Source organism: Ranitomeya variabilis, chromosome 1 (assembly GCF_051348905.1).
Source record: "Ranitomeya variabilis isolate aRanVar5 chromosome 1, aRanVar5.hap1, whole genome shotgun sequence".
NCBI classification, from domain to species: Eukaryota; Metazoa; Chordata; class Amphibia; order Anura; family Dendrobatidae; genus Ranitomeya; species Ranitomeya variabilis.
This window is the reverse complement of record NC_135232.1, coordinates 696,443,492-696,470,852: the sequence shown is the minus strand read 5'-3', so window position 1 is coordinate 696,470,852 and position 27,361 is coordinate 696,443,492. Positions and strand designations below refer to the sequence as shown.

The 27,361-nt window shown below is 45.7% G+C and overlaps 1 protein-coding gene across 2 annotated transcripts in view; it reads left to right on the top strand.

The window, feature by feature from the left end:
- Nucleotides 1-27,361, top strand: part of TDRD9 (tudor domain containing 9) — a 395,302-nt gene that overhangs the window by 217,567 nt on the left and 150,374 nt on the right. For both annotated transcript variants that reach the window (XM_077266617.1, XM_077266625.1), the window contains 10 exons: nucleotides 5,841-5,895; nucleotides 6,172-6,256; nucleotides 6,802-6,859; nucleotides 15,205-15,309; nucleotides 15,395-15,492; nucleotides 15,587-15,718; nucleotides 17,093-17,252; nucleotides 17,335-17,398; nucleotides 17,491-17,554; nucleotides 17,632-17,676. In XM_077266617.1, the coding sequence (XP_077122732.1) occupies nucleotides 5,841-5,895; nucleotides 6,172-6,256; nucleotides 6,802-6,859; nucleotides 15,205-15,309; nucleotides 15,395-15,492; nucleotides 15,587-15,718; nucleotides 17,093-17,252; nucleotides 17,335-17,398; nucleotides 17,491-17,554; nucleotides 17,632-17,676 (866 nt within the window). The remainder of the gene's footprint in view (nucleotides 1-5,840; nucleotides 5,896-6,171; nucleotides 6,257-6,801; nucleotides 6,860-15,204; nucleotides 15,310-15,394; nucleotides 15,493-15,586; nucleotides 15,719-17,092; nucleotides 17,253-17,334; nucleotides 17,399-17,490; nucleotides 17,555-17,631; nucleotides 17,677-27,361) is intronic.

Genomic DNA, 27,361 nt, shown 5'->3' with positions numbered 1-27,361 from the left:
TGGACACTGGCGTGGCAGCCCAGGTCATCGGCTGGGACACGGAAGGCACAGGACCAGGTAGCGGAGGTCATCAGGTTCATAACTTCGGCCGTCAGGCTCCGGACATCAGACCTAGGAAGGAACTCAAGCGTGATGGTGCTAGCTCCGCTGGACTGGAACTGGGCCAGACAGGGTTAGCACCGCATGGAAGACTGAGCACAGAATAGTAAGCGCTAAGCAAGAACACCGAACTCCATCTTTGAAAGATGAGCCCAGAAAGTTCAGTCACTGGATGCGGGGTGCCAGACACAATAGGACTTAAGAAACATAACAGAGACAGGTTCAGACAGGATCAGGTACTGGATATTCAGCCTCCAGGATAGGCGGATCTGGGTACTCTGCCCCCAGAACAGGCGGGTAAACAAGACACAAACGGATCTGGATATACAGCCTCCAGGATAGGCGGATCTGGGTACTCGGCCCCCAGAACAGGCAAGAGACAGGCATCAGCTCTACCAGAACATACTGCAGACAGAACGGGAGCTGGATACCTCACAAGGCAAGACACAGAAACACAATGCAATGCTCTGGCAACGCCCAGAAGCAAAGAGGAAGTTTATGTAGGAGCTGCTCCTCAGCAATAGGCTGAGGAAGCAACACAGGTGCACACTCAAACCCTGATAAAAGCAGGGTAGGTGTGGCCGCGCGCACCCTAAGCACAAACAGAAACCATTATAGCACTGACAGCACAGGAACTGTGGCTTAGGGCACCTGGCAGCGGCTGCTAGCCTGGACACACGTGAGAAGCCATGCACCAGCTGCAGAGGACCTCGCAAGCCAAGGCTAGCTTCCAAGCGGCAGCCAGGGACCGCACATGCGAGTGGCCATGCAGCAGAGCAAAGTCATCACAGCACATGTACAGCTACGCAGCGGTGGCAGGGAACTGAGCAGCATCCATACAGGTAACAGACAACAGTATCCCTGCACATTAGGGGGAGAGGAGAAAGGGTTAAAGCAGAGACATGCAAAAGTAACGCCGAAGAAACAAGGTACAAACCCAGCGGCGTTACAAGTTTTCTCCCTCATATTGGGTATCTGTGTTCTCAGGAGAAATGACACAAATTGAGGGGTTCAATTTCTTCTGTTGCCTTTATGAAAATGCAAAATTTGGGGCGGAAAATGTGAATTTATTATTTTCACTGCTCAACTTTTAAGAACATCTGTGAAGCACCAGAGGGTTCAGTGTGCTCACCACACATCTAGATCAGTTCTCTGAGGGCTCTAGTTTCCAAAATGGTGTCACTTATAGGTGATTTTCGTTGTTTAGGCACATGAGGGGCTCTCCAAACTTGACATGACGTCTGCCAATTGTTTGTCTTTGGCGCATTGGTAGCACCCGGTGTGCACTTTAAATGATATTATGGTGGTGCCCGCTCGACTTTCTTCTCAGTCTGCCAATTGTTCCACCAAATTTTGCATTCAAAAAGTGAAACGGCGGTCCTTCCCTTCTGAGGTTTGCCGTGTGCCCAAACAGTGTTTTTTTTCATTCATATGGGGTATCTGCATGCTCAGGAGAAATTACACAACACATTTTGGGGTCCATTTTTTCCTGTTACCCTTGTCAAAATAAATACATTAGGATCTGAAGTAATTTTTTGTGGAAAAAAAAAAAGTTAAATGTTAATTTTATTTATTCTTGTGAAGCACCTTAAGGGTTAATAAACTTTTTGAATGTGGTTTTGAGCACCTTGAGGGGTGCAGTTTTTAGAATGGTGTCACTTTTTGGTATCTACTGTCACATAGACCCCTCAAAGTGACTTCAAATTTGATGTACTATTTAAAAAAGAAAAAAGAAAATGATTTTGTAAATTTTGCTGGAAAAATGCAAAATCGATAGTCAACTTTTATCCCTTGTAACTTCCTAACAAAAAAGGGCATGAAACTTAAAATTTAGAAAATTGCTAAATTTCTGTGTTTTTTTTCACAAACGCAAGTCATATCGAAGAAATTTTACTACTATTATGAAGTACAATATGTCAAGAAAAAACAGTCTCAAAATCACCAGGATCCGTTGAAGCGTTTCAGAGTTATTACCTCATAAAGTGACAGTGGTCCTAATTGAAAAAATTGGCCCGGTCATTAACATGCAAACCACCTTCTGGGGTGAACGGGTTAACTAAATTATTTGTTAGGAGAGCTATGGGGTCCTCTCTAAATTATTCACCACCACTGAATGTATCATCCTCGCCTACTGTATCCTCACCCATCCCTTGTAGATTGTGAGCCCTCGCGGGCAGGGTCCTCTCTCCTCCCGTACCAGTTGTGACTTATATTGTTCAAGATTATTGTACTTGTTTTTATGTATACCCCTCCTCACATGTAAAGCGCCATGGAATAAATGGCGCTATAATAATAAATAATAATAATGTCATTGTTTACTAGATCATAAAGATGAGCAGTGCTTTCCTTTACATGCCATTAATGAAGGATTCCGTGAAGAGCTACGACATTTATAAGCTATGCCGCCACCTGGTGCTCAAAGTGTACTTGAATGTGTGCATCCAGCTTTTGACTGCTGAAGGACACGCATTCTCTGTTACTTCCTCAGTTCTTTGCATGGTGATCATATGTGCCTGCTGGTTAGGGAAGGAGTAGAGGCTCTGTCACTGTGTGGCTGAAAGGACTGCACCACATTATCTGCTGCTAAAGAGGAAATGCGACTATATCTGGTGTAGATGGATGGTACAAATGATGCTAGATACACGATAAACTACATTAAAATAGCTGACTCGAATCACAACAACTCTTAGGTGCTGCTGTCATTTGTGATTGCAGCATATAAAAGGTTAGTAATGGGGTTAGGGTTTGGTTGCTCTTGATGCCATATGGACCCTAATATGGTGCCGATAAAACTTGCAGCTCATCCCTTTGCAAAAAAACAAAACAACAAACACTGATACAGCTCTATCGACCGTAAAGGAAAAAAGGGTTGGCTGTCGCATAAAACAAGACAACGGCAGAATTGCTTTAATTTTTTTCACTATTTCACATTTATTTTGACTCCTTTTTTCAGTACGTTGTGTAGTAAATAAATGGTTTGCTTCAAAAGTACAACTCGTTACATAAAAATACACATGGTGACAAAAAGAAAAGAGGTATGGCTCTTTGCAAGAGAAAAAAAGTGCATCACAGAATTAATAGTCCCAACCTAATAACCACAATTGCCACTACTCCTGATACTCGGGAGGATATTATTTAAATAATTTCATCCCCTAAACTGATCTAATTGAAAGAATTACTTTCGATATTAGCGAGCACAAAAAAAAAAAAAGACTAACGCCTCGTTGGAGTGTAAAACTGACATTTTCCCTCGGTTCTCATCGCTCGTCAGATGGCGATAAAGCCTGAGAGGAAGAACAAGGTTCCTGACCAATTTTATTGGGCGTGTTTCCGGGTGCATTGAGCCGTGGTCTCATCGGACATTATTCAGGACACTGAGCAGGCTTTTTGGTGAAGTTGTGGAGGGTAATGATTCGGCTGAGGCAAGAAGCACGTAAAGTACAGTGCTGTAGTGTGTTCGCCGAGAGTCGTGTGCATCGCCTGCAGTGCATTGCAAAATGTCCTTCCTGTCAGTCATTTAATTTATCTCGGCCTCTCAGCCTTAGGTTTGTACATGTCACAATAAATTTGTGGCAGAGGATGTAAATAACATGCAATTATTCCATTTCCCGCTCTCTTCTTCACTGCTGTTTCCACAAGGCTCTTCTGCTCCATATTAATTCAGACACGATCTTTCTCTCCTCTGCATGGGATTTCATACAGCAGCTCGGACGTCTTTGCATTAACCTTTTAGCAAAGCATCTTCTTGCATGTGTTTTAATTGGCTCTGTGGTTTTTCCCTTTGCATCATCTTGATTTAGAAAACCTCAGCTTATTAAATTCTAAGCAACGACTATTAGGCCTTTTTTACAGTAGCTGTTAAAGGACCTTTGTTAAAGAGGAGCATAATATGGTGCTGATGCACCAATATTCTGTGCTTGGATCTGCTGCTTTGCTAACATCTGAGTTCCTGTTCACAAGACATAGATTGGAGAAAACACTAATCCCGGATTGTTAACCCTCACATTTTTCAGTTTGACCATTAAGTTTTCTAGAATTAAGCCCTGGGCTGTTTGCAAAATAAAGGCTCCCATACATATTTGTGCAGTATTCGACGACCATTTGATGTAGCTAAATAAAATTACTTGAATTAGAAAAAGTCTTGGTAGAGGCCAAGCTTTTCATAAGATCTATTGCAACTATGATCTGAATTTTATCTAGAAAGTATGCGAATGATCTGAATTTTGCTTGCTCCTTTAAAGCAAACTTGCTTAAAAAAACATATGCGGCAATTAAATGGGGCTGCGTTGCAATACCATACTTTAAGGGACTTCAGTGCACAACTCCCTTCATCCCAGTCATCACTAGAAGTTCCATAATTAAGGATAGGTCATTAATATCATTAGCCTGGGCAACCCCTTTTAAATCCAGTGTTAACTGCATAGTATAGACACAGGCGCACAAAAATATTATTGATTTTGGCTACCAGGAGAGTTGAAAAAAAATCCCCTAACTTGTAAGGGTGTGTTGACCAGAATGTTTCCCTGCCCCTCTCTGTATTGACTGACACATGCAGCTTCATCCTACTTTGCCCTCACCTCCTGTTTGAGATGGGTTTCTCCCTGTCAGCTCCAACAAGCAGACGGCAGGGTGAGCAGACTGAAAATGCACTCCTATGAAGGAGTACAGTTGGGAAAATCTACACACAGCACTTACTTTAAAACTTCAGCTTATAATTTTTTGGCTTGGTCACTGTATCACCGCACTCTTTTTGTTTATGGCATAAATAATGTCCTGCGAGGCAGTCTATGGCCACAATAATCAATTCTGGTGAAAAAACTACTCTAAAATATTGTGCAGCTTTGAAATGGTGTAATAATTTTGCAACTTTTGATGGTTTAAACCCAGCCCTGCCCAGCTCCGACAATGGTTTGAAAAGTGGGTGGGTAGTGGTCAAGGTCACCCATCAAATTAATCATCATTTATGCAACAGAAGTGGCTTAAATTACAACAGAAATGTACTCCAGCCCCATAGGGGGTGCATGGATGCAAATGAGCTGGGTGGAACCATATACACAGTATAAATACGAGTATTCATTTCTGGAGTGCTTATTTAGGCTGATGCTGTGTAAGTGCCGATCTGATAACATAAGTCCTGTATTAGAACAAGCTAACAATTAAGTTCCTCGCTTCCTACATCTCCTTGGTGAGCTGAACATGATGGAATAATTATTGGTTTTCCTTCCTCTTTTTCCACATGAATTAGAAATTTCCCTTGTTTCTAGTTACAAAATAACCTGCAGTAAAGTAAACTTTAAAGCAAAGTTGTGAAAAGTTTTTCCATTCGGCAAAGCGAATTAAAAGCAAAAATACTTGTTTGTGACTTCATTAAAATAGCATGGGCATAAAACATATAAACATCTGACGCGTTTCGGGTCTAGCTGACTGTTTACATATTAACTTCGATTAAGAGTCAGCTGGACTCAAAATGCGTGAAATATTTTCCTATTCCCATGCTACTATTTTAGTGAAGTCACAATAAAGTATTTTTGCTTTTAATTTGATTTTCTGGATTGTATAACCTCTTTTCACAAGCTTGGACAAAGGTACCAGCTTTATCCGTGCATACTGGAGTGGATTGCCTTGAAAACCAGGCTGAACTATATAATAGAGAGCTCTGTTTCTTCAAACTCTCTTATATTACTAAACTTTTAAGAAATCTGAAATGATGGATCACTGACTGTTTTTCTGCGTCTTTACAGGCTTGTATGAAATCAACTATATGCACGAGCTGTTCACAAGCATGGTACATAAAAGGTAAATGGCCAGTATATCTCTGTGCCGTACAGTCTCCCCTGCGGCTTTTGTCTTCTTATTACATTAGAAAGCCTTTTGCCAAAATAATATTACAAATTGTCCCCCGCTATTAGTATGTTATCACCTATCCCAATGGGCATCTTTAGGCACATTCTGCTCCCAAATGAAGTCCACATTGGTTGGAGAACACTGCTTTCTCCCAATTCTCAAGAAAAAATGTTTCCCCTCAAAATACATAAAGGCACACTTATATGTGATCATGTTGTGTGTTTTTAGATTACACGTGTACCCATTACACTCAACTATCACCCTCGATGAGCAGAATATGGTCTTCATGACTCCAGTTTTGGGGTACAGGAAGGTAATGGTTGTTCATTGTCTGTGCCATGTGTGACTGTTGTATTGTTATCAGATCTAATAGCGCCACATCCATCATTTGTGGAAGAAAGATCTGTGCTAAATCTTATCTAAACAGGGAAGATACTGATGTAAGGCTACGTTCACACTAGCGTTGTGCGCCGTTGCGTCGGCGACACAACGCACGCAAAAACGCGTCAAAACGCACGCAAAAACGCTGCGTTTTGCGACGCATGCGTCGGTTTTTTGCCGAAAATCGGACGCAAGAAAAATGCGACTTGTTGCGTTTTCTTGGTCCGACGCTTGCGGCAAAAAAGACGCATGTGTCGCACAACGCAACAAAAAAAAAACGCATGTGTCCCCCATGTTAAGTATAGGGGCGCATGACGCATGCGTCGCCGCTGCGTCGCCGACGCAAACCCGACGCACATTAGCTTAACGCTAATGTGAACGTAGCCTAACAGACATCACAAGTTCTTATAGGGATTATCAGAAAAAAAAAATCAATTTTTTTCTCAGTGGTTTTTGTTTCTGTCTGATTTCCCATAGATAATTCTGTCCACTAACATTGCGGAGAGCTCTATAACCGTGCCAGATGTCAAATACGGTACGTAGCGGTTATTCATTTATGTTGATAAGATCACATTTTCTCATTTGTTTCTTCAAGCACCATGCACTGTCTATTTGTGTTAACACACAGGACAGGGCTGCCGTGTGTAATAAATGGATAACTGATGGACATACTGTTAAAGGGGTTCTCTGCAGGAGCGTAACTAATGTTCAAAGGGCCCCATAGCATAGTCCGAGATGGGTCCCTCCCCCCCCAAATCATCTTAATTATATAAATCTGGGATGACAGCGGTGTCTTATCACAGATCACAACGAGAACCTACATTAGTAAAGACACATTTTCTTCAGTAAAAGGAACAGTTTTCTTGCGGTTCTGACTGGAGCGCTTAAGCTGCGTCTACTATTTTATGAACAGTACTATGGCTATATCAGAGATTTATATAGCGCTGTCCTCATTTGGTCCACAAGATAAGAATACCAGGCAATATAAAGAGTGTTGCCCAACCTTTTGGTCACAGGGCAACCCTACATTTTTATTTTTTTTTAACATCAGGGCACCGCTACCAAATGCACTGTGCCCCCTGACTCCCTGGTATAAATATACACTATGCCCCTGACTATAGGTATAATCAGACTGGAATGGCCATCTGACAATTCTGGCAAATGCCAGAAGGGCCTGTCTGGTCATGGGCTGCCTTGTCTGCTACCTTGTTAACAGAATTGGTGTTCTCAAGATACCCATAATGTTAAGAGTTGTGATGGAGCACAAAGTTGCTGACTCCGTCACTTTCCCCAGCAGGCCGCGGGTATCATTAGAATTCTTGGTCTTTGTAGTAAATCTTTCTCAGTCGCCCATGACAGCACTACCAGAGAGAGGGAATCCGCCCTTCAGGGACAGGAAACCTACAGGATAAAAAGGGCGGTACCTCTCTCCTGCCTCAGTTTTGTTTCCTGTCCCTGACAGGGGAACCCTCAAGATCGGTACCTGTGATCCGGAGCCGACCAGTGGAGGTATGACGGCGGGGAGGCCCCTGTCACCGCTGGTACGGTGTCCGACGCTTCTGGGTCCGATGGGGCTGCAGAGCGTGCGGAGGGGAGCGCGGCTGCCTCCCCGGATTGGGGTAGGGGCTTCAGGGACCCGGCATGCCTTTGCAGCAGAGGCCTGGTCCGGAGCGGCGGCTAGGTGTGTGAGAGCACCAAGATGGCCGCCGCACCGGATATAGACGCTGTCTACTTCCGGGTCCCGGGGAGCGCGCGTGCAACGCAGCCTGGAGGAGGGGTGATCGGCGCACTATTTAAAAAACAGCTGTGAGAGCGCCCTTTGCTGCATGCAGTCCCAATATGGCGGACAGCGATCAGCAGCTCCAGCCGGTGCAGCCCTTACAGCCACCGCCGCAACAACAGCAGCGACACCACCAGCGCAAGCCAGGCGAGACAAAGAGAAGGACCTCTGCAGGCACCCGAAGTACCCGCTCCAGGAGCCATTCCACAACGCAGAGTAAAGCCTCCAATATGTCCAGCCAGCTGACACCTTCTACTTCGGGTCTCATACAAGATCCCGTGCCTCCTCCAGAACTGGTACCTGTAGCTGCGCAAGATGGGTGAGTGATCTTCATGAAAGTTCACCAAATAATTAGGGTCCCCTTTTCCGTTTATTTTTTAGGCAAGAAAAAAAACGGAGAAAACTAAACATAGAGACCGTCCCTTATGTGGAGAACCCCTGTTACAGAACTGGGATAAGAAATTATGCGGTTCCTGTATAGGACAAGTCCTTTGTGAAGAAACCCCTAGTTTTGCCTCTGAATTACGTTCAGTAATAAGATCAGAGGTAGAAACGGTGTTCAAATCCCTTAAAGGGGAGGGGGTTAAGGAGAGAACACCTGTCCCCCTTTCTCACTCCGATCCTTCTAGTTCTGATGAGGATATATCAGACAGGAAAGGTTCCTCTTCCTCCTCAGACTCTGAGAGTGGAGGCCGTCACTGCTTCCCCTTAGACGAAGTAGATGCCCTTGTCAAGACCGTAAGATCTACAATGGGTGTCCTAGACCCACGTCCTGACAAAACGGTACAGGACATTATGTTTGGAGGTCTGGGCCAGAAAAAACGTAGAGTTTTTCCACTTAACGAAAACGTGCAGGCCTTAATTAAAAAGGAGTGGGAGAAACCAGAAAGAAAAAATTCATCTGTACCCTTTCTTAAAAGGAAATATCCTTTTGCGGAAGATGATTCTACACCATGGGACAAAGCCCCTAAACTTGACGTGGCAGTAGCCAAAGCGTCAAAGAAGTTTGCACTGCCCTTTGAGGACATGGGAACACTGAAAGACCCCCTTGATAAAAGAGCCGACACCTTCCTAAAAGGGGCCTGGGAGTCAGCGGGGGGATGTTTAAGGCCCACAATAGCAGCCGCTTGTACTTCTAGATCTCTAATGATTTGGATATTCAATTTAGAGAAACAGTTAAGAGATGGAGTATCCAGACAAAAAGTAATGGAATCATATCCCATGATTAGAGGGGCGGCAGCTTTTTTGGCCGACTCTTCGGCGGATGCTACTAAACTCACTTCAAAATCGGCAGCCCTGTCTAATGCAGCTCGTAGAACGCTGTGGCTGAAAAATTGGCCAGGCGACCTACAGACAAAACAGAAATTTTCCCTCACATGGGATTGAACAGAGTTTTTATTTGGAGAAACCCTAGATGACATTCTACAAAAAGCAGGGGATAAGAAGAAGGGATTCCCTAACCTGGCCACGCCATACGTTAGGCGGCCCTTTCGGAACACAAAGTTTTTCCGCAGACGCCCCCCTAGAGAACAGAACAGGTGGGAGGATGGGAGAAATAGGGATAGGGGCTTCCTCTTTGGCAATTCCCCAAGAAATAAAAAACCCCTAAGTGACACCTCCCCCAGGGTGGGAGGGAGACTGTCTCAATACCTTCCGGCCTGGGAAAAAATCTCTTCCAGTACTTGGATTTTAAACCTGATAAAGATGGGACTTCAAATAAACTTTACCACCCTTCCTCCCCAACACTATGTGGTCACTCCATTGAAACCCTCATGGCGGCAACAACAGGCTTTGGAACTAGAGATCTCAAAACTCATAGCCAAAGATGTGATCCGAGAAGTTCCCTTACTGGAAAGGGGGAAAGGATTCTTTTCCCCACTTTTTCTCATTCCAAAACCGGACGGTTCCTTCCGCACAATAATAAATCTACGGAAATTAAACAGTTATGTAAAGAATCAGACCTTCAAAATGGAATCGATAAAATCAACAATAAAAAACCTGTTTCCAAATTGTTTCATGGTAGTGTTGGATCTCAGCGACGCGTACTATCACGTCCCCATCCACAAAAACTCACAGAAATACCTCAGACTAGCAGTAGTCATTGAGGGAGTAGTAAAAGAATACCAGTACAAGGCCCTCCCATTTGGCATTTCAGTAGCGCCCCGTGTTTTTACCAAGGTGGTAGCAGAAATGATGGCCCACACACGAGAAAAAGACATTATAATACCATATCTAGACGACTTCCTAATTGTCAGCAACTCAGCCCAACACTGCTAACAACAATGCAGCAGAGTAATAAAAACTCTAACGGAATTAGGTTGGCTCCTAAACCTCCAAAAGTCAAAACTGGAACCGACCATGGTACAAGAGTTTCTGGGCCTAACTCTGGACTCGGTTTTACAGGAATGTCGCCTTCCAGACCAGAAGAAACAAAAAATATTAAGTATTGTATCTGGAGCTCGCTCAAACCCTCATATGACCTTGAGAGGAGCGATGTCACTGCTGGGGTCCCTTTCTGCTTGTCTCCCGGCAGTACAGTGGGCTCAAATCCACACGAGAGACCTCCAGTGGGATGTCCTGAAAAATCAGGTTACACTGAGGGGACACCTAGAAGGTCACATGACTCTAAGTTGAGACACTATTCGTTCCCTAGACTGGTGGCTAGATCCCAACAATCTATCAAAGGGAGTTCCGTGGGTGATAGATGCACATCGAGTAGTTACCACGGACGCCAGTCCCATGGGGTGGGGAGCTCACCTGGGAAACAGTGTTACTCAGGGGGTATGGACAGATCAAGAATACCAGGTATCCTCAAATCAAAAAGAACTCTGTGCAGTGAGCCATGCCCTGTCAATTTTTCTTCCCAAACTACGAGGTCATCATGTCCGGGTTTTTTCGGACAATCAGGTAGTAGTAGCCTACCTGAACCACCAGGGCGGGACCAGATCCCAAGCCCTGATGAAAACTACTTCCCAAATCTTCGCCTTAGCCGAACATCACTTCCTATCCCTCTCGGCGTTACATATAAGGGGCGTAGTGAACAAAAAAGCAGACTTCCTAAGCCGTACCCAGCTGAAACAGGGGGAATGGGCTCTGAACCAAAGAGTCTTCGATCAGATCACCAAAGTCTGGGGGGTCCCAGTAATAGACCTATTTGCCAGTATAGAGAACAGAAAAGTAAAGGAATTTTGCTCTCTAAACCACAGGGGAAACTCCCTTGCACTGGATGCATTCTCGATCCCCTGGACTCACGGTCTGGCATATGCCTTTCCCCCTCATATACTTATTCCGGCAGTTCTATGGAAGATAAGACAGGACAGGGCGAGAATCATCCTAATAGCCCCCTTCTGGCCCAAAAGGGCCTGGTTTTCCTGGCTGAGGATTCTATCGGTCACCGATCCCTGGGTCCTTCCGGATCTTCAGGACCTCTTATCACAGGGGCCGGTGCTCCACCCTCAGTCGGCAAATCTACACTTGACAGCGTGGAACTTGAGAGGTCCCTGCTAAGGGCAAGGGGCTTCTCAGATAATTTAGTGTCCACACTATTAAAAAGTAGGAAGACAATAACTAAAATCTATGGTAAAACCTGGAAAAAGTTTCTGTCCACCTCCGGGGTAAAAATACAAGATGGGGTTCCAGTAGTCAAAATATTAGAATTCCTACAGAAAGGCTTGGATATGGGCCTATCGGTGAGCACCTTAAAGGTACAAGTAGCGGCCTTAGGGGCGTTATACAATGATAGTATTGCCACTAACCCATGGGTAACAAGATTCATTAAAGCCGCTGTACGTTCTAGACCGATAAAAATCAAAAGTCCTCCATCTTGGGACTTAAATTTAGTACTTTCAGCTCTGACAGAACCCCCGTTTGAACCCATAGATTCGATACCACTTAAAATCTTATCTCTCAAAACGGCCCTTCTTACAGCCCTAACATCTGCCCGTAGAATTAGTGACCTCCAGGCTCTATCTGCGAACCCTCCCTTCACACAAATCATGGAGGATAGGGTAGTATTGAGAACAGACCCTGCTTATCTACCCAAAGTTGCTTCCAATTTCCATAGGTCCCAGGAAATAATCCTTCCTTCCTTCTGTCCAAACCCGAAAAATCAAAAAGAGGAAAAATTCCACACCTTAGATGTGAGAAGGTGTCTAATACACTACCTAGAATCCTCCCGACAGTGTAGGAAGGAAGGCTCTTTTTATCTGTTTTCAGGGACCTAGGAAAGGACTCAAAGCCTCCAAAAGCGCTATAGCTCGCTGGGTTACTGATGCGATAGCCCTGGCATACTCGTCCACGGGAAACGCAGTGCCTGAAGGACTCAAGGCACACTCTACAAGGGCTATGGCGACCTCCTGGGCCGAAAGGTCGGAGGTACCAATAGATAAAATCTGTAAAGCGGCCACCTGTTCATCACCTTCAACCTTCTTTAGGCACTATCGCTTAGACTTAGCCTCTTCGTCGGACTTAACCTTCGGAAGAAGGGTCTTGCAGGCTGTGGTCCCTCCCTAAAGCAATAATCTCTGCAATTCTCTCTGGTAGTGCTGTCATGGGCGACTGAGAATAGTGTAGTTACTTACCGATAACGGTATTTCTCAGAGCCCATGACAGCACCTGCTTATTCCCCCCCTTATCACGTGTGCGGTGAGCACCTTATTAAACGATGTGTGTGTTTGATTTAGACACGGTGTAATCTTCATAAATATTTTGCTAAAAATATGTATATTTCTTGTTGTCACTAACCTGGAGGACGTCTGATGCTCTGTAAACCAAACTGAGGCAGGAGAGAGGTACCGCCCTTTTTATCCTGTAGGTTTCCTGTCCCTGAAGGGCGGATTCCCTCTCTCTGGTAGTGCTGTCATGGGCTCTGAGAAATACCGTTATCGGTAAGTAACTACACTATTCTAATCTCTCTAATATTTCAGGGCAATATTAGTGCTATATCCCATTTGGTTCTTGGTGGAGGGGGATACACACACACACATATACACACACACACACATATATACACACACACACACACATATACACACATATACACACACATACACACACCTCAAAAAAATAAAGGGGACACTAAAATCCCACATGCTAGATAGCACTGAATGAAATGTTACAGTTGTAAATCTTTATTCATAACATAGTGGAATGTGTTGAGAATAATAAAAATTAAAAATTATCAACGTAAATCACAACTAATGTCCCACTGAGGTCTGGAGTTTGAATGATGCTCAACTTCAATGGAAATGCCTCAAGACAATGAAATGATGCTCAGTAGTGTGTGTGGCCTCCACGTGCCTGTATGACCTCCCTACTATGCCTGGGCATGCTCCTGATGAGGCGGCGGATGGTCTCCTGAGGGATCTCCTCCCAGACCTGGACTAAAGCATCCGCCAACGCCTGGACATTCTGTGGTGCAACGTGAAATTGGTGGATGGTGCGAGACATGATGTCCCATATGTGTTCAATTGGATTCAGATTTAGGGAACGGGCGGGCCAGTCTATAGCTTCAATGCCTTCATCTTGCAGGAACTGCTGACACACTCCAGCCACATGAGGTCTGGCATTGTCCTGCATTAGGAGGAACCCAGGGCCAACCGCACCAGCATATGGTGTAACAAGGGGTCTGAGGATCTCATCTCGGTACCTAATGGCAGTCAGGCTACCTCTCGCGAGCTCATGGAGGGATGTGCGGCCCTCCAAAGAAATGTCACCGCACACCATTACTGACCCACTGCCAATCCGGTCATGCTGAAGGATGTTGCAGGCAGCAGATCGCTCTCCACGGCATCTCCAGACTCACGTCTGTCACATGTGCTCAGTGCGAACCTGCTTTCATCTGTGAAGAGCACAGGGCGCCAGTGGCAAATTTGCCAATCCTGGTGTTCTGTGGCAAATGCCAAGCATCCTTCACGGTGTTGGGCTGTGAGCACAACCCCCATCTGTGGACGTCGGGCACTCAGACCATCCTCATGGAGTCTAAACATTTGTGCAGACACATGTACATTTGTGGCCTGCTGGAGGTCATTTTGCAGGGCTCTGGCAGTGCTCCTCCTGTTCCTCCTTGCACAAAGGCTGAGGTAGCAGTCCTGCTGCTGGGTTGCCACGTGTACTGGCCTGTCTCCTGGTAGCGCCTCCAGCCTCTGGATCTATGCTGACAGACACAGCAAACTTTCTTGCCACAGCTTTCATTGATGTGCCATCCTGGATGAGCTGCACTACCTGAGCCACTTGTGTGGGTTGTAGAGTCCGTCTCATGCTACCACGAGTGTGAAAGCACAACCAACATTCAAGTGACTAAAACATCAGCCAGAAAGCATTGGTACGGAGATGTGGTCTGTGGTTCCCACCTGCAGAACCACTCCTTTATTGAGTGTGTCTTGATAATTGCCAATAATTTCCATCTGTTATCTATTCCATTTGCACAACCGCATGTGAAATTGATTGTCAATCAGTGTTGTTCATAAGTGGACAGTTTGATTTCACAGAAGTTTGATGTACTTGGAGTTATATTCTGTTATTTAAGTGTTCACTTTATTTGTTTGAGCAGTGTATTTTGTGGTAGATTGGCTCACTCGGCCAGACCACACCCTGGGGTGGAGATAAGATGGACAACCTCCCACCAGCTCTGATTGTCCACAAAAACCCAGCACTTCAACAAAATGGCTAATTACCCCCTCTCAACACTTTGTGCTGGAGGAAAACATGGGTTTTAATTAACTGAATCCAATAGCCTCAGAGAAACATATCTCCCCTCCAGCACCTTGCCAGTGTCTATCTCGCTCATATTTATTGTGACAAAGTAAATCTCCTATCTATCTATTATACACTGTGGCCCCTGACTCATGTGTGTGTATATAAAACGTGTCCCCTGATTCCATGTATATTTATACACTGTGCCCCCCCATAGGTATGTATGTGTGTGTATACGTGTATTTTGATAGTGTCGCTGTGAGTTTCCATCTTGCCTTTCAGACATGAATCAGACTCCAGCCATATAACTTGAGCATTTACCACAATTACCATTTACTTTTGCAATATTAAAGACAAAAAACTTTTTTTTGGCACTTTCATCTAATTTTGATGTGTTAAATCTCCAGTGATTGACTTTTGTTTGACCAAAACCCTTGTATGTGACGAACAGACAAACTACCAGAGCTTGAGACTGAGCTGGTCTGCCAAGACCAGCTGTGATCAGAGAAAAGGTACTACTCCACTATAATGACACCCATGGTCAAAGGCGTATGATTTGTGAATTGCAGACTGTCATGTACTTGAACTTCCTTTCAGGCCGAGCTGGACGTGTTTCAAAAGGATATTGCTACAGACTTGTACAAAAAGACTTCTGGATGGACGTCATACCTGAAAACGTGGTCCCAGGGATGCTGGTTTGTTGTCCCATTTCATCTGATTTCCTTGTTTGTTTTTTTCCCCTCTTATAAATCTAAGCCTCTTATTTGACACTTTTTGTATGTCCTTCAGCGAAGACCTTTGGGGAATACCATCCTGAAGGTGAAGCTCCTTGACATGGGCGAGCCGAGGGCGTTGCTCGCTACAGCGCTCTCACCTCCTAATGTTTCTGACATAGAACGCACCATACTTTTGCTCAAGGAGGTAAGTGTCTGGTTATTTTAGAAGGACAAGGCTAAACTTAGACTGCTAGTATGTTGTTGTTTTTTTTCTGCTGCAAATCTTTGGTTTATCTTTGTAGCTGATTTTTCTTTTTTTTTTTTTTTTTTTTTTAAGTCAGTATTAGAAGTCATGCTATGTTACTCCTATGGTGGTATGAGAGTAGGGAGGTTGTCTTGATGGGACATGTACATAAGTATAGTTAATAGAATTGGTGTAAGTCAAGTCCCAGGCCCTGGGGGGTAATTTGTGGCCTCTGTACTGGAGCCGCCTCCTTTCTTTCTGCATCCACGGCTCTTTTTTTGATTAGCCGGCCTGGCATGATGCACATGTGACGTCACATCAGGCTAACTAATTAAGAGGCGTGGATGCTGGCCAGATAATAGGCAGTTTGCTGGGCTCCTGTCTAGCAGCCACAGCTTGGTGATGCAGCTGCTGGACTGGGTCCCACAAATCGATTGGCACCATCTCTGAAGATTGACATATACGTTTACAAAGCCATACACACCTGGTAAAAGCAAGACCTGTTCGCTGACATGTTTGTTTTTTATCCACTGTAACTACTACTGGAACGTAACTGGACTACTGTAACGCTCTATTAATTGGCCTCCCCCTCACGCGACTTTCCCCTCTCCAGTCTATCCTTAATGCGGCCGCCAGGGTTGTCCATCTGGCTAATCGGTACTCGGACGTGTCAGCTCTTCGCCAGTCGTTACACTGGCTGCCCATTCATTACAGGATACAATTCAAAGTACTTGTTCTCACCCACAAAGCTCTCCACAGTGCGGCACCCCCTTACATCTCCTCCCTCATTTCTGTCTATCGGCCTAGCCGACCACTACGCTCTGCAAACGACTTTCGACTAACCTCTGCACTAATCCGTACCTCCCACTCCCGACTCCACGACTTCTCCCGTGCTGCGCCAATCCTCTGGAATGCTCTACCCCAAGATATTAGGACCATCCACAATTTGCATAGTTTTAGGCGCTCGCTCAAAACTCATTTGTTCAGAGCGGCCTATCACGTTCCCTAATCAAATTCATTTTATGTGTGTGTGTGTGTGTGTAACCCATTCACTATCTCCATCTACCCCCCCACCCCCTGAACATGGCTGGACCATCATTGTAAATACATTATTGTAAATATACACACCTGTACTCTGTATCTCCCCACCTCATTGTAGATTGTAAGCTCTCACGAGCAGGGTCGTCTTACTTTGTCTTATTTTGCTTTATTACTGTATTGTTAACATTGTTACCTATGACTGTTGTGTTTGAAACTGTTAAACTGTAAAGCGCTGCGGAATATGTTGGCGCTATATAAATAAAGATTATTATTATTATTATTATTTATCCACAGGTTGGCGCTCTTGCAGTTTGTGGTAAAGATGAGAATCCATATGACGGAGAGCTCACGTTCCTGGGGAGAGTTCTCGCACACTTGCCTGTTGACTTACAGTTCGGAAAACTTGTAGTCCTCGGCCATGTGTTTGGATGTCTGGATGAGTGTCTGATTATAGGTAGCCCCAGAAGATTAGGTGTAAGGTTGTGTTTGACCGTGTTATTGGTAAAGCCAAACTCGTACCTCTTTCTGTTTCACAGCTGCAGCACTGTCACTCAGAAATTTCTTTGCGATGCCATTTAAGCAGCATCTGGATGGCTATCGGTAGATATTCCATAGTAATGAAGTATATATTTTTTTTCTTTTTAACATTTTGCATGTAGCTAATGTCATTATCTCTGTCTCTTTATTGATAGGAGCAAACTAAGTTACTCTCGTCATAGCAGAAGTGATTGCATCGCACTTGTAGATGCCTTCAGGGTAAATTTCTAGTGTTATAATCTTATCTCATATGTCTGAGACTTGTGGAATATACTTGTGTTTTTTTTTCTCTGCAGTACTGGCAAGAATGCAAGGAGAGGGGTGATCTTAGACTTCCCAAGGTATGCAACACTGAATCCACTGTATGAAAAAAAGAAATAAAAATTCCTTAGTAGTACACAGTGTCAATGGTGTTATCAATTATTACATTAATGCCTTAGCATTTATATAGGGGAACCTAGCCACTATTTTATTTATACTAGGCAAGTGTGGCCTAGATTAATATTTATTTTAACTGTTACTTAATTTGCGAATGACTGCAATGCACCCTTGGCGTGGCCTATGCTTTGGTGCACTGCCACGCCTCCCTATTTGCATAATAAAGCTGGTACCTTGCATAGATGGAATTGTCTCTAATGCCCGGACTGAATGACAGGACTGCTTTACTTGTTTGCTCTGAGTTAAAGGGAACCTGTCACCAGGAGTATCACTGTTAACCTGCAGTTTTGGGGCTAATCTGCAAGTTAACAGCGTTATGCTGTCTGGCACCTGTACACAGCTGAATGCAGTGGGGAGAAAAATCTTTATTCTCCAGCATTTAGTATTCAGTCATAGGGGTGGGAAGGTGCTGGTTCACTCACCACTCTGAGTATACTGATAATCCTCTGTAGCCGCGTCCCCATCCCTCACAGACCCTGGCTCTGCATTGCGCCCGGCTGTCAGTCAGGGCTGGGGGGGCGGTTACAGTGTCCGCTCTGTATACTCAGATCAGTGACTGATCTGACGCCACCCCTACTCCTATGACTGAGTAGCAAATGCTGATGAAGAGAATAAAGATTATTTTCTGTCCGCTGCCCTCGGCTGCGTGCAGGTGCTGGACAGGATCATAATGCTATTAACTTGCAGATTAACCCCATATCTGCAGGTTAACAGCATTATTCCTGGTGATAAGTTGCCTGTAAATAGGGTCTATGTGCTCTATAAAGATATTAAGGCAGCTGAATTGCCATTGGGGGAAACATACTCCCTTTATAGATGAGTTAAGTTTTTTTATGAGTAGACAAAGGGGTTTTCCACCTTTTTGAGGACCTTATTTTTTTCTTAACCCTGCTGTTGTGTTCGGGTCATAGTGACCCGAACAGACTTTTTGCGGCCCTGTAGATTTTTTTCTGTAAGTCTATAAAACTTGAGACTCCTTGACTTTTCCTCATTTGGGGGGACCTACCTATGAGTATTTTTTTTTTTCGTTTACTTTTTGCTACACGCAAAAAGTTACACTTGTTGTGTTCGGGTCATAGTGACCCGACATCGTTTTTTACAGCTGTGAGGCCATATTTTCAGTGAAATAAAGGAGTTATAACCTCAGTTGGGTCTATTTATTGCATCTACTATTGTATATCAATTGATTTATTTCCTAAATTATTTCAATGGGGTCGTACACGCGCTCTACTGGGGGTATGCATTGAGTCTATTCTAAAATGTAGAGTGTATCCGGAGAGATCACTAGGTGTGCACTACACGTGTATATTATGCGCAGAACGGAATGCTCAGAACGCGCTGTCTAAGACATTGTTTTTTTGTAATAAAATGTGTAGTTTTCTATTTCCGTTTTGCTCATTGATCTGTTTTTTCAGAATAAAAACAAAAAAAAAAAGATTTCTAGTTCATTTTTTATTTTTTTTTTTTACTACCAAACATGTTCACAAACAGTCTAGTAAGCAAAAAGTATAAAAAAAAATGGAGTTAGTGTCTAAAATCAAGGTTTAATAAGCCGGGTCATAGTGACCCGGAACACTACAAGTGTATAGTAAATGCGAACAAAACAGCAGGGTTTTTAAATGATCTTTATGCAAAGCAATATGAATTTAACAGTTTGCTTTCTGTAGACTCTGTTTTGCACTGTATGGTTGCTGACTGCAGATTGTCTTTACTGAAAACCCATCCTGGGGTCCTTCCTGGTATAATGTCCCCCATCCTGGACCCTTTCCTGGTATGATGTCCCCCATCCTGAACTCCTTCCTGGAATGATGTCTCTCAACCTGGGCATCTTCATGGCATTATGTCCACCATCTTGGGCCCCTTCTTGGTATCATGTCTGTCATCCTGTGCCCCTTCCAGGTATCATGGCCCCCATCCTGGGCCCCTTCCTGGTATCGTGTCCCCCAATCCTGGGCCCAACAAACAGGCTCTCCATGCATGTGTCATGACTGTGACAAAGCCGCAACACATGCGATCCAAATTCGCTCATCTCTAATCATGCCCCCCTTTCTGGTATCATGTCCCTCTTTCTGGTATCCTTTCCCTCATCCTGGGCCCTTTTCTAATATCATGTCCCCCATCCTGGGCCCCTTTCTGATGTCATGTCCCCCATCCTGGGCCCTTTTCTGATGTCATGTCCCCTATCCTGGGCCCCTTCTTGGTGTCATGTCGCTCAACCTGGACCCCTGTCCCCCATCCTGGGGCCCTTCTTGGTATCATGTCTCCATTCCTGTTATCATGTCCCCCCATCCTGGGCCCCTTTCTGGTATCATGTCTCCCCATCCTAGGCCCCTTCCTGCTGTAGATAAGCCCCGATGTAACCTAAAAGATAAGAAAAACAAGTTAGATTATTCTCACCCAGGGGTGGTCCCGGTTCGGGTCCAATGGGCGTCGCAGGTCCGGGTCCAGCGCCTCCCATCTTCATACGATGTCGTCATCCTTCTTGCTTCTTTTGCGGTTCCTGTGGAGGCATACTGATTTGCCCTGTTGAGGGTAGCGTAAAGTACTGCAGTGCGCAGGCGCCTTGCCTCTCTGACCTTTCCCGGCGCCTGTGCACTGCAGTACTTTGATCTGCCCTCAACAGGGCAGAGAATAACGCCTGCGCAGGAGCAAGGAAGAGGACGTCATCGCATGAAGATGGGAGGCGCCGGACCTGCGATGCCCATCGGACCGAACCGGTCCGACCCTGGGTGAGTATAATCTAACTTGTTTTTCTTATCTTTCAGGTTACATCGGGGGGGGGGGGGCGGCTTATCTACAGCATTACAGAATGCTGTAGATAAGCCCCTGATGGCGGTGGCCGCAGTTTATAAGGCCAAAATGAGGTGACAGATTACCTTTAACAAAGACTGACATTTTGGATACACACCAACATGTATAGTTCCAAGGCTGGAACCTACTGTTCAACGGTTAGAGCAACTCCCTAACATAATGTCATACAAGAAAATGGAGTGGTATGCCCTCAAAAATAAGGTGAGATGAGACGTAGTAATATCAATAATATATAAAGAATTTTTATTGAAAAACTCACTCACATAAATAATACGGGTATACAAAACCCACAACACAATACAGGACAAGTAGAAGAAGGGAAAAGATCCAGGCAACACAAATCATCAAAAGCTCTCATAGCAAAAATATAATTGTACAGAGCACGAAATAGGTAAGTATATACATCTCAAAAAGAAAGCCTACAAATACCAACCAAAAATATAAACATTTCCATGTGGAAAGATGGTATGTAAATAAGCAAGTATACATCTGTTTTATCTTGGATGTAAAGTGCCGCTCATAGTGCACAAAGAAGTGATGCTTACCCATGTGGGAGAGAGAGGATATGAGAAGCCATATGTGCCGTAGCCCCAACGCACGTTTTGCTTGATGGGCTTATAAAAAACCATCTCAAAATCACTGGTATCCACTGAAGCATTCCAGAGTTATTACCACATAAAGTGACACTGGTCAGATTTTAAAAAAATTGGCCCCATTGCTAAGAGGTTAAAACCACACAGTGCAACATTTTTAATGAAACCCTATTGCAAACTTTATTTCCAGTTCACCACCTGACAGCACCATGGAGGACGTCCTTCTTACCCTCAGTGGAACAGGAACAATGAGCGGTTAGAAGGACCCTCCCCTTACCACCCACTAGTGTTTTTCCTGTCCCACTGCGGATAGGAATGGCGAGCGTGTCCTCGGACGGTGCTGTGTAGATGGTGAGGATCGGGGGGGCCCAGCCTTTCCCTTCCCATCGCAAGAAATCTGCGGCTAATACCTGCGATGGAGGGGTCCCTCAGCCATCCCCAGTGTAGCGCTGCTCCTGGGGTCGGATCTGCTTCCTCAACCTTGGGTGCTCTTGGACCTGGCGCCATGCTGCTGAGGAGCGGTTGGACAGCGTACTGCATCACTACTGGCCGGATCACTTACGGGTTCCAGCATCTCTGCCGGGTAGTGGCAGAACCCAGTGGCGGCGCCGACCTCGCGGAGAGGCTTTATTCCAGCATGGTCACGCCACGCGGGGTGCGATCGAGAATGAGCAGGATCAACCAGGTAAAGACGAATATAAGGAGGGAGGGCGCAGTATCTACCGCCAGCCATCCTGAATTAGGAGCACTCGGTCAGTGTGCTCTTTTACAATGAAGGACACAGCCAAACCTGAGGGACCAGAACAGAGCCAGGGGCACGTGAGTAGGCTACTCACAGAAAGCCATACCACAATGCCATACTTATCCCCTATGCATTCGGAGGTAATACCAAAATCGCTGTGTGTGTTTTTAGGGAGAGCCATCCACCCCGTCAGCAGAAAAAAAGAAATCCGGGAAGAGTAACTGTCCCATTTGCAGTGCTAAATTGCCAGAAAACTGGCGAAAACCGCTCTGTAAAGCCTGTACATTTAAAATTGTCGGGGAGGAGCAGACATCACTAATGACCAACATGAGGTCAAAGATAAGACAGGAGGTCCAGGCTTCCATCTCGAGCCTGAATCTACCTCATACCAGCCAAGCAGAACCGCAGAGATCGCGGAAAAGACTTAGGGAATCTAGCCCTTCCTCGGATGACGATGTTTCGGAAGATTCAGATCAGGATGAAAGGGAGGATTCAATAGGAAGAGGGAAAAGATATCTCTTTTCAGCAGCAGACACAGATGAGCTTCTACACGCAATACGGAACACTATGCAGTTGCAGGACAACCCGGAAGAAGTTTCTATACAGGATGAGATGTTTGGTGGTCAGCGTTCCCAGGTCACTAGAGTTTTCCCTGTTAATACCAAAATCCAGTCCATGATCTTAGAGTGGCAGGAGGTGGAGAAGAGGCTAGTAGTACCAAGGGACTGTAGGCTCTGATTGCCTTTCAACCCAGAGGATATAAAAACTTGGGATGAAGTACCCAAGATAGACGTGCCATTGGCCAAAGTGGTGAAAAAGACGGCGATCCCGTTCAAGGACTCTTCCGGACTGAAGGAACCAATGTATTGGAAAGCGGATGGACTACTAAGGAGCGCCTGGGAGTCTTTGGCAGTGATAATTCGGGCCAACATTGCAGTAACCTCTGTAGCCCGGTGCATGCATTTATGGATGGATGATCTGGAGGAACATCTTAAAGCAAAAACTTACAGAGATGTCATACTTAAATCCCTGCCTTTGTTAAAGCTCGCAACAGGATTCATGGCAGACGCATTGGCAGAATCAGTGCGATTCGCCGCCAGGAGCGAGTCTTTATCTAATGCGGCCTGAAGAGCAATCTGGCTAAAGACTTGGTCGGGGAATACCCAGTCAAAAAACAAACTGTGCGATTCCATTTTCAGGGGGTAGTGTTTGGGCCAATTTTGAATGACATACTAGAAAAGGCCTCAGATAAGAAAAAATGTTTCCCTGAGGAGAATACGAGAAAGTACTAACCCTTTCGTAGATCCCGTTCTAGTAAAAAAAACAGACTACAGAGAAAAGGGGAAGACAGGGAGGTGGAGCTATCACAAAGGGGGGTAAGAGTAGAGACTCCATCTTCCCGAGTCCTTGCTCAGGGAAATTCAATAAATGACACCATCCGAGTGGGAGGTCTGTTAAAGGAGTTTCTAGGGGGTTGGCAGAAGATATCACAGAATCCTTGGATGCTTCATACGATTGGCCAGGGCTGCAAACTAGAATTCACCAGCCTCTACCCCTAGAGAGGTTCATAGTAACTAAATTCCATCCTCTGCTAGACTTCCCTATGTGGACAGACATCCAGGATCTACTAAAAATAGACAGTCGTTCCAGTTCCCACTCCAGAGAGAGGCAGGGGTCACTACTCGAGTCTCTTTTCAATAAAGAAACCATCAGGAGACTCCCGAAGGATCATAAATCTCAAACCCCTGAACAAGTGGATAAAATAAGAGATTCAAGATGTAGTCCATAAAATCCACGATACCCCTGATAGACAAGGACATGGTGATGTGCACTTTAGATTTGAAGAGTGCATACTACTATGTCCCAATCCACACTTCATATCAGAGGTATTTAAGATTCGCCGTGATAAACCAGGGGATAATCCATTATTTTATTCAGTCGCCATGACAGCGCAACGAGAGAGGGGATCTGCCCTTCAGGGACAGGAAACCTACAGACATAAAAGGGTGGTACCTCTCTCCCGCATCAGTTTGGTTTCCTGTCCCTGACAGCGGAACCTCTTCAGGCAGGCCTTGTGAAGAAGGTCGAAGATATGAAGATCCCACTCCTGACAGGCCGATGCAGGTAGCGGGGGTCCCCTACCTCGGCTTGATCAGGGGGCCGGAAGCACCACACGGCAGGGGGACTGCTTGTGTAGGTGACAGCAGGAGGAAGCAGCCTTAGGCGTATAGGCTGGCTTCTATGGTGGCCGCAGCTGTACCTGCTGTGTAGGGGGCTTGGTGCTGCGTCTGTCGGGTCCTCGGGGTCTGCCCGTGCCTTGCGGTGGGGGTCCTTATCGATCCGGGGGGTCTGCTGCCGTCCTGGGCCGCTTGTCTGCTTGCGGGCCGCTGCGGCGTCCGGAAGGGGCGTGTCTGGATGACGCGGCGAGCGGCGCGGCTTGATGACGCGGCCGGGCATGCGCAGTAGCGCCTTTTCCGGCCGATGGCGGCGCCCAGCGTCTGGGGTGGGCCTGGCCTCGGGGGGGGTCCGACGGTCTCACTGCGAGCAGCGGCGACGCGGCACGGAGCAGCGGACCCTAGCGGTATTCATATCGCGATCGGCACCTGGAGTTTCCTGCTGACCCCCATCCGGGGGCGGTACCCTGGGGGTCTTATTTAAAGCTGCACACATGGTCTGCTGAGTGTTCCTGATTCGGTCCATGATGGAGTCGCCGGAAGGAACTCAGAGCAGCCAGCAGCAACAGCAGCCTCTTCAGCAGTCAGATAAGCCTCTAAGAAGCTCCCAGCGTCGGTCTAGTGGCAGTAGCCTCGCTGGTGGAGCTAAAGGGGCCCAGAAGCTAAGACCAGAGTCCTCAGGCCGTAAGGAATTACCAGCTACGAAGGACCCCCCGTCTACGGTACCACTCATTACTGGCTGGGTAAGTGATCTCCGTGAAAGTTCACTTATTGATGGATTGTTCCCCTTATATTCCCTCTCTCCTTACTAGGGGAGGAAGTGTCTAACTAAGGCCAAACATAGGCAGTGTGCCGAATGTGCAGAGCCGCTTCCGGATGGGCATTTAAAAAGATTGTGCAGATCCTGTATACAACAATTACTACAGGAAGAGGCTCCTGATCTGACCTCTACAATAAAAGAGATGGTTAGACAAGAAGTTAGAAGTTCTGTGAGATCCAGGTCTCGTATAACGGAAGTTAAAAAGTCATCCCCTGTATCAGAAGTGTTTTCGGACTCGGGTGAGCTGAGCTCAGGGTCCCTTCCATCTTCTTCCTCCTCTGAGGAATTGGAGTCTAGTCGGGCCTGTTTGTCCCTTGATAGAGTTAACCATCTGGTTAAAGCGGTCAACAGTACAATGGGGATAGAGGACACCCAGTTGGGGTGCTCCATTCAGGACGTTATGTTCAGGGGTATAGAGCGAAAATCTCGAAGGGCCTTTCCAGTGGTCGATAAGATTAAGACGCTAAGTTCGAGGGAATGGAAGAAGCCCGAGAGGAAGGGGTCACTTCCGCCTGCATTTAAAAGAAGATATCCCTTCGAGGAGGAGGCTTCATCCTCATGGGATAAAGTCCCGAAGCTAGATGCGGCAGTCGCCAAAGTGTGCAAAAAGACATCTCTCCCTTTTGACGACCTGGGGAACCTAAAGGACCCATTAGACAGGAAAGCTGATATCTTCCTTAAGGGAGCCTGGGAGACTTCGGCTGGATCCTTGAGACCAGCTATAGCAGCCACCTGTACAGCTCGGTCCTTGATGGTGTGGTTAGGTCACCTTGAAGATCAGCTCAGGGATAAAGTCCCCAGATCTGAAATATTAGCCTCTATGCCTATAATCCAGGATGCTGCAGCTTTCCTCTCAGACGCGTCAGCAGACTCGGTCAGATTGGCCGCCAGGTCCTCAGCGTTATGTAACGCAGCCCGGAGAGCACTATGGATAACATGCTGGCCAGGGGACTTGCAAGCCAGAACAAAGTTGTGTAGCATTCCCTGCGAAGGAGCTCATTTATTCGGACCTGTCCTAGATGAACTGTTAGAAAAAGCAGGAGATAATAAAAAACGCTTCCCTTTCCTAGGAAGTCCCTTTTGCAGACGGGACTACAATAGAGGATGGTCTAACCGCAGAAAGCCAAATAGGGATTCTAACAGGGATTCTAACAGATACGACAGTAACAGAAGAAGGGGTAAAGGATTTATGTTTAATCCTTCACGAGATTTTAAGAAACCACAATGACTGGCGGACCAGGTGGGGGGTAGGCTTTTGGCCTTCTACCCGGCCTGGGTACAGATAACGAGCAGTCCATGGATTCTAGGCATTGTGGAAAAGGGCTTAAGGTTCTATTTCCACCATATTCCTCGGGACAAGTTTAAGTTGAAACCTGTTCGTTCCTCCTCTACAGAGCAGTTGGCGCTGGAGTCAGAGGTCCGGGAACTCCAACAGAAGAAGGTTCTGATCAGAGTCCCTACAGAAGAGGAAGGTAGGGGGTTCTATTCCCCTCTATTCCTGATCAAAAAGCCTGACTGTTCATATCGCACCATTATTAACTTGAAAGGCCTGAACAATTTTTTGGTGGTTCCATCCTTCAAGATGGAATCGGTTAAAACGGCAATAAAATTACTTTTTTAACCATTGTTTTATGGTCGTCTTAGACCTCAAAGATGAATACTACCATGTTCCAATACATGTGGATCACCAAAAATTGCTTAGGGTGGCGGTTTCACTTGCCGGCACGGTAGAGCATTTTCAATATCAGGCACTTCCCTTCGGAGTCGCTGTCGCACCCCGGGTGTTCACAAAAATCATGGTGGAAGTTATGGCACACCTGCATGAACAGGACATATTAATAATTCCATACCTGGATGATTTACTTATTGTAGGTCATTCAGAATCACATTGCAAGGACCAGCTAGAGAAGGTGATGGGAGCATTGCACAGGCTAGGCTGGATTATCAACCTTAAAAAATCACGTCTACAGCCCCTAAGATCACAAGAGTTTCTGGGGTTTATTATAGACTCTAGTCGGCAGGAATGTCGCCTGCCGGATGCAAAAGTAGCTAAGATTCAACGGCTAGTCACCAGGGCAATCGGCAATCCCTTAGTGTCTTTAAGAAGTGCAATGTCTCTCTTGGGTTCCCTCACATCTTGTATCCCGGCGGTTCTCTGGGCTCAGTTCCACACCAGGACACTACAGTGGGACGTCTTACACAATTCCTGTCGTCTAGAAGCTCACCTCGACAGTAAATTTTCACTTTCTGCGGAAACTACGCATTCACTTGTTTGGTGGACACACGCATCGAATCTTTGTAGGGGGGTCCCTTGGACAAATCATATATCTAGAGTATTAACTACGGATGCTAGCCCTAAGGATTGGGGGGCTCACTTAGGGGAGGATTGGGTTCAGGGGCTATGGTCTCAGTCTGAGCAGGACTCATCCTCCAATCTGAAAGAGCTAT